The sequence below is a fragment of the Schistocerca serialis genome, chromosome 1 (genome assembly GCF_023864345.2).
Source record: "Schistocerca serialis cubense isolate TAMUIC-IGC-003099 chromosome 1, iqSchSeri2.2, whole genome shotgun sequence".
Taxonomy (NCBI): domain Eukaryota; kingdom Metazoa; phylum Arthropoda; class Insecta; order Orthoptera; family Acrididae; genus Schistocerca; species Schistocerca serialis.
In genome coordinates this window covers 572936206-572944329 of record NC_064638.1, presented here as the reverse complement: position 1 = coordinate 572944329, position 8124 = coordinate 572936206, and the positions used below count along the sequence as shown (strand labels likewise).

The 8124-nt window shown below is 36.0% G+C and overlaps 1 protein-coding gene across 1 annotated transcript in view; it reads right to left on the bottom strand.

Annotated features, from left to right (window-relative positions):
* Nucleotides 1-4503: 4503 nt before the first annotated feature.
* Nucleotides 4504-8124, bottom strand: part of LOC126476291 (protein PTHB1) — a 95972-nt gene continuing 92351 nt past the window's right edge. Inside the window, exon 15 of the mRNA XM_050103530.1 lies at nt 4504-5150. Coding sequence (XP_049959487.1) covers nt 4993-5150 — 158 coding nt within the window. The 3' untranslated portion in view covers nt 4504-4992. The remainder of the gene's footprint in view (nt 5151-8124) is intronic.

Genomic DNA, 8124 nt, shown 5'->3' with positions numbered 1-8124 from the left:
AAAATGAAAAAAAAGTGTAATCCTAAGACTATGATATCAGTGAATCACTGTTGGAATCAGCCTACTCGTACAAATACACAGGTGTATTACTTTGTAGGGTTATGAAAGGGAATGATAACATAGGCTCAGTCATGGGCAGAGCAGGTGGTAGACTTTGGTTTTCTGACAGAATGCTGGGGAAGTGCAATTAGTCTACAAAGAAGATTGCTTACAAATCACTCGAGCGAAAATTTCTAGAATATTGCTCAAGTGTGTTGGACCTGTACCAAATAGGACTAACAGGGTACACTGAATGTATACAGAGAAGTGCAGCACAAATGGTCACAGATTTGATCCACAGAAGAGTGTCAAAGAGATACTGAATGAAATGAACTGGAAGACTCTTGAAGATAGACATAAGCCATCTCAAGAAAGTCTATTAACAAAGTTTCCAGAACTGGCTGTAAATGATAACTCTAGGAATGTACTACAATCCCCTATGTATTACTCACATAGGGATTGTGAAGATAAGATAAGAACAATTACTGCACACTGAAGGCATTCAAACAATTATTCTTCCCACACTCCATATGTGAATGGAACAGGAAGAAACTCTAATAACTGGTACAGTGGGTCATACCCTCTGCCATTCACCTCACAGTGGTTAGCAGAGTATAGATGTAGATGCAGATTTCATTTGTTTCTCTTCTTCACTGACACTAATATCTATATTACTAATCTTTACATCAGTGCAAGAATTAAATTGGCACAACACCTTTGGATTTTCCTTTGTAAAAGAACTTTTGAAAATGGAGTTCAGTATTTCTGCTTTTGCTTTACAGCTCCTAGTTTCAGTTCCTTACTTGTCCTTAAGTATCTGGACACTAACTTCAGAACTCCTAACAACCTTTACATGTGATCAGAATTTCTTTGGCTTTTGTGAGAGATCTTTTGATAATATTCTACTATGGTAATCATTGAAGGTTCCATGCATTGCACTCTTGACAGCCAAATTTATTTCATTCAGCACCTCTCCATCCCCAGCCTATATGCTTTGTTTTATGCCTTTCATGTAGTAGTCTCTGTTTCTTTGGAAGTTTCTTTACAGTGACTGTACACCATGGAGGGTCCTCCCATCATGAACAGTTCTACAGGGTACATATCCATCCAGTGCATTGTCAACTATTCTTTTAAACGCGAGCCACATTTCTTCCACATTATCCTCTCCAGAGATGAATGTTTCTAATTCTTTCTTGAGCTGTGGGACTAATCTCTTTTTATCTAGTTTTCTGTACATATAAATCCTTCTACTTGTTTTAGTTGCTCTTTGCACTTTGCTAATCATCATTGCCAAAACTGTGTCATGATCACTGACACTAGTTTCAATGTGGACATCCTCAAAGAGGTCACATTTCTTTGTTGCCATTATACCAATATATTTTTATCATAAGTGGGCTTCTGAACAACCTGCTCTCAGAGAAGACATTTAGTAATGTTTCGTAGGGTGTCTTGTTGCACCCTATACCTACAAAACTGTAATTTTCCCAGTTGATTGTTGTATGATTAAAGTTTCCTCCAATGGTGACAGTAATATTAGTAAAATTGTTTACTAGCAAACTGAGGTTTTCTTTAAAGGTTTTGGTTATGTCTAGAGATAAGTTTGGTGGTCAATAGAAGGATCCAATTATAAGTTTATGTCCATCCTTGAAAATTAGTCTTGCCCAAACAATCTCCCATGCAGCTTCAATTTCCATCTCTGTGAATTGAGTGTCTTGTCTACTGTGACAAATGCAACACACCTTCTTGCCATTTGCCTATCCTTTTCATACACACTTAAATTTTGTCTAAAAATCTCACTAGTATTGATTTTGTGTTCTAAGTAGGTCTCTGTGCCTTGTATTATGTAAGCTCCATTGCTTTTTAGGAGTGCTTCGAACTCTGTCATATCATTGCCAATGCTTTAGCAGTTAATCACAAGGATTTTAATACTTTCAGCTATAAAGGGTATTTCTTTGGGTCTTACACTAACATTTCCAGATCTCCTACAGCGATCGTTACCTGGACTGGATGAGAGTTGCCTAATCTAAAAAAAAAAAAAACCTTGTGTGCACTCATCACTCAGCCACCTGTGTAGCAGCCTCTGATGTATAGTGCACACCTGATCCACTTGGGGGTACCCTACAGTTCTCATCATTATGTCATAAGTCTAGGTAGTTGCAGCCTAACTTGTCACAGAAAGGCTCTGGTTGAATCCTTCTACCTGACTCAGAACCAGGGGCCCACAATGCATTCTGTGGGCAGTGCTGCAAATTGTGAGTTTCACTGAAACTCCTTCAGCAAGGCTGATCTTCTCAAATTGTACCTGCCAGTCACTGAAATGATCTAAGTAAGACATAGAGCCCAGATGACAGGCATGATTTGTTCCAACATGCACCACAATCTGCAGAGTGCACCTAGCATTTCTTCATCCCTTGCTGACGTTTCACTGAAAGGTACCAGTATTCACTCCACATCTGAACTGCTGACAATTAACAGACCTCTATCCTTTGGATTTACTTCCTCTGGACACCTGACACAGTAGGTACCAGAGGCCAGTAATGAACTACTGTGAGGTATAAACACAAATCTGAGGAACTCAAGCATGAGAATGTAGAGAAAACAGGCAGAAAGGAGAATAGAATAATGAGATGGGGTGAAACATGTTGAAAAATGTTAAGAGAGGAAAGATGAGGGCAAGGGAGTGAGAAGAGAGCAAGGGAATGGGAAGGTGATGGCCAAAAGTGGAGATGACATGGCTTGTGAGAACAGATGATGTGCTGAAGGGACAGTTTCCACTTGCACAGTTCAGAGGAGCTGCTCTAGGATAGGAAGATCCAAACAGCATGGATGTCAAGCAGCTTTCGAAGTATTTGATAAATGGTTGTGCAAAATTTTCAGCAGGTGTGTGATAAATGGTGGTTAGCCAAAACTTGGTATTGGCAAGTTTCTGGACAGATGTTTGGTTATCATACCCACATAGAAAACTGGACATTAATTTCAATACAAATTTTAGATGACATGGCAGCTTTTACACATGGTCTTACCTTTGATTGGGTAGGAAATTCCTGTGACAATTGCAATAGTAGGTGTTAAATTGGTTATGGGACAAGCCCAGCACTTAAGTTGTCCACAGGAGAATGACATTAGTGGTTTAGGGTTTGGGAACAAGAGTGGCACTGGGATGGACCAAGAAGTTGTGTAGTTTGGGTGGGCAACAGAACACCACTTTGGAAAATGAGGGTAGGAATTTTGAGTAGGATATCCACCACAAACATTAAGACCGTAGATACCAAACTGCTTTATCGCTTTTTATTTAGGGACAATACATTGAAGAACTTTTGGTTGTAAATATAGGCTTGCAGAGCCACAAGAGTAGCAATGAGTAGTAGAGTAGTAATTTCATGTTGTCTTTCAATTGGATGCCACTTCAGCAACCTGCGTGTCACCATCCTACCCCATTATCCCTATTGGGGAAAGGGGGAATACAGTTTAAAGTGAAATTCAAACTATGCGTCATTCCTGTCAACTCTTCACATGGTTCAGAAGTGAAGGCTAAAAAGTAAAGGCAGATTGAAAAAAACCATGGACGAAATGGCCTTCAGCCCCATGACCTTTTGGTTTCCAGGCATGTGCTACACCATTTGGGCAACTATGCCTGATAAAAGAGGAATTAAATACATTCAAATAGCTTGTAGTAGGGTCAACAGAAGTATGGGAAAAAAATTAAAATACTAAGAAAAATTAAAATCTTGAGATATATTACAGAAGAATAGACCAAGGAGGAAATTCAGGTGCAGGATTAATTGTAAACAAGAAAAGTAAAATATTGAAGAAATATGACAAAATTGTAAGGGCTGTTTTAAAAGTAAACAGAAGATATTCCATGGAAGACATTCAAGTCTATTTTGATGGTGATGTATAAGATCTCCACAAAGATTAAGAGTGATAAATGAATGTACTTTCTACTACAAAATAGCTTAAAACACTTAAAAACAAAGGTAAAATTAAATAATGACTTTCCATTGTGTAACTGTAGGTATTATAGCAGATATTATAAACATCACACATCAGTAGAACTTGCTCCAACATGGAAACATCGTTCCAGAGGAGAACAAATAGCAGATGGGCATGGCAAGACCTAAATAGAACTAAAAATTAAACTGACTATATATTTTTTTTAAAAAACAAAGAACTTAAGCAGGACCTGATGGCCTAAAAATATTTTCAAAATTTTAAGTAATCATAGACCAATAAAGTGAGGAGTAAAAATGAATACAAAGCTGTAAATAACTGGATCAGGTAAGAAAACAGAAATATATATTATGATAAGTTATAAAGAATAGGGAGGTATACTAGATTAAATTAGACAAGTTCAACATCTTAAAATTATATATAGATAGTGGGAAAAAGAGTAATGGAAATATGGAGATGGGCACAAGGGAGAACAAGGACATAATTCAACTTATAGAAGAGAATATCACCAAATGTTTATTAGGTCTTGTTGTATAAATTAAACTACTGTATTACAGTACAAGTTCTTTATTGTGTAAACTGATGGTTTCATACCTAATTCACCAACATTATCTGAAATTATTTGTTGAAAAGTCCTGGTGACGTATTCATATTTTCCTTCATTAATAAGGATGAGCAATGTAAATCTCAGAAAATATAACCACAATATGCTGAAAAACTGTAGTAAACAATGAATAATAATTTTCTTGGTAGTTATGTTATGACCTTTACAGGAACATTTTGTAGTTTGTGTAGTACAAATTTTGTACTGATACATATTGAATAAATTTATGACAGTGCATTCTAATAATGAATGTACAAAAACTCATCAAATGTACAACACAGACATAATGAGTTCTGCTAATAAAAGCCCTCATATATGCATGTTTTCCCATATTTGTCAAGCTTGATCCCATTTAGATTCTAAGTAAAGATGTTCAGTCATTTGTTGTCAATATATGGTTACCAGATATCATCATCTTCTTCAGGAGATTCTGCTGTGTGTGTTACTTTTATATTCTCTAGAGGTTCAGGTGGAAATTCGGGTGGCTTGTCTTTCTCCAGAGAAGACACCTGAAGAGTGGCAGGTTTCTTGAAGTCAGTCTTATACTGACTTCCATCTGGAAGCAACAAAAGTATGGGTGTTTAGTCTCAGAATATTATAATTGTTATTTTTTTCTACAGACCAGTTCATTTTTAAATAATAAAAATTTCACAGTCAAAGATGGAGCATTATTTGTTTCTTCCACCCCAAAAATATAATTACTTGGTATAATTAACACTTTAAAAATTAATCACTCAAAATCCAGTATGGAATAATATATATCAATTGTGATCCTCTCTGCTGGAGTATTACTACACAGTATGGGATTCTTATCAGATAGGACTGACAGAGAACATTGAAAAAGCTAGAAGAAGAGCAGCTCATTTTGTATTACCACAAAATAAGGGAGACAGTGTTCTTTTATTTAAGTGAGTTGAGTTGACAATCGTTAAATCAACAGTGTTTTTGGTTGTGGCAAAATCTTTTTATGAAAGCTCAATTACCTACTGTCTCCTCCAAATGCCAAAATATTTTCTTGCTACCTCTTACATAGCAAGAAGTGACCACCATAATAAAATAAGAGAAATCAGAGGTTACACGGAAAAATATGGGTTTTCATTTCCCCTATGTGCTAATCAAGAGTAGAATGGTCAAGAAATAGTTCAAATGTTCTTTGAACCACTCCCCCCAAATCAAAAACAAAAGTAGTTCTCTGAACCCCCCACCAAACATTTAAGTGTGAATTGCAGAGCGATCATGTAGATGTAACACTCATGCAAGATTGGGATTGCTTTCACTGCAGTTTGCCTCATTCTCTGGCAGTTTTGCAGCTCAAAATTGATGATACATGTACCATGGAATTAGTGTGAGAAATCCAAGGTTGTATGACTAAAAACACTATCAATACAAAGCTGCTAATGCCATGAATAGTGGGAGCATAGATGCTGCAGGATTGCCGAAACTTCAATGAAGTTGGAATACTTTATTTATTATGATAATTTCATAACAATTTATTAATATGACAATATTAAGAAGAAGCACAGTTTGTTTTCATTTCTGTTGGTCTGTTCTGGTTTTTTTTTTTTTTTTTTTTTTTTTTTTTGCCATGGCACTGAGCCAAAACTGCTACTAAAGTACTCAGTAAAATCTTCTATTAAGTAAAGCTTTCAGTGTTTCCAAAGGCATTGCTAACCACAAATGATGTCACATTTTCTGTTAGTAGTTTTTCTGAATCTCTGAATATTGAAAATACATTTTTTTTCCCTTCAAGGAAGGCATCTCACAGCATATTTATGAATGCAGCAGGCACTGATTATTAAACATTCTGTCACTTATGAGTTAATCAACTCTGAAGCAAAAAATATTTGCAAAACTTAACTTTGGGGCACAAAGTAGACCCTCCATGATTGTGAGAGCCTATAATTTAAAATGGATTTTTAGTTCTTTGTGCAAGTCTCATTACCGACTATGGTTTCATCACGAGGACGGTGTGTGTGTGTGTGTGTGTGTGTGTGTGTGTGTGTGTGAAATACTGATCACTAGCAGATGACACTGCTTGTGAATCAGTTCCATGTTATGGAATTTATGACAATGTGGTATGGTACAGCTGACAAATGTGATTACAAATTATATTGAATTATAAAGTGTATTGTTTCATTTGCAATGAACTGATAAACCAAACAGAACTATAAAAGCATCATTTTTTTGATTTTTGGTGCTATCTTGAAAGATTAATGATAAGTATGCATGAATAACATGTATGTTGAATTTTTAACATAATATTTGACCAAATAATGTCTGTCTGTCTTCAGATTTAATGTGCAATCCCTATTGAAACTCATACTAAATTTTTACAAATCCACTTTTTTATAAAACTGTTCAGCTTCTATATAATACTGTCATCAATAGGAAAGGACACAATTTTGTAGGCAAATGGACCTAACTATATGATCAGCTACATTGATTGATGTTTCTATTTCTTTTCTCAGTAGTCTATATTTATTCATTAATCCAAATGCACATCCAAAAAGTTTTCTTGCTCTTAGATATAATTTTACACACTTCTCCCATTGTCCAAACATCTGTGATGGAAGGGTTTTCTCAAGGTCTCTAACATGGAGCTTAATCTCCCAAAATGTCTGTTATCTATCCTTGAAATATTATAGGTGAAGTGGTAAGAGTTCCATGTTAGTAAGTTTTCTTTACAATGCCTCCAAATTTGTAATTGGCATCGGGCGTCACTAATAGGTTTCAATACAATCATATAATTTTAGAACATGCTGCTAGAGGTTTTTCCTTCTATATAGCAAAAAAAAAAAAAAAAAAAAAAAAAAAAACATCTCCACGGATTTCAGTGGCAATTTCAAACAATTGGCACTGTCAAATGAATTGAATCAAGTGGTTCCTATATAGATGCTAAGACTGTCTACTCTGCAAGTGAATGGTAGAACATATATATCATTTGATTTATTACTTAAACATTAAATCATCAACAGCTTTTCTAGTTTTGTAGTTTTGTTAGTCCAAAGACTTTCACTTACTGCAGGTGCACTGCAACACACACACACACACACACACACACACACACACACACACACACACACACACAAGAGGAAGCAACCAGAAAGACATGGTCAAATGTCAATGTAACTTTGTACAAATACACACCATCAGCACGTATGTAAATGATTAGAGTTACAATTCTCTGTAACATTTAGAATGGATGCCATAATGCATTAGTTTAATAAGATGGAACACCTACAGCCATCCTTACAATGTTATTTGTTATATGGCTACCAGTTTTGGTGCTTCAGTGCACCATCTTGAGGCATTAACTGAAACTGACGGGGTTAGCTCCAGTCGTATACATGTTTCATCAGTGGCCAACATCGGCGAACTGGTTTTCGCAGGCTACCTGGAACAATGATGATTTGTCTCCAACCATCAAGACCCAACAATGTCTTTCCTTCTCCTGACCTCAGGTTCTGGGTGACCTTTCTGAATTGTACCTCTTTTCCTGAACCTCACCAGTCCTTTTCCTTTACCCCTCT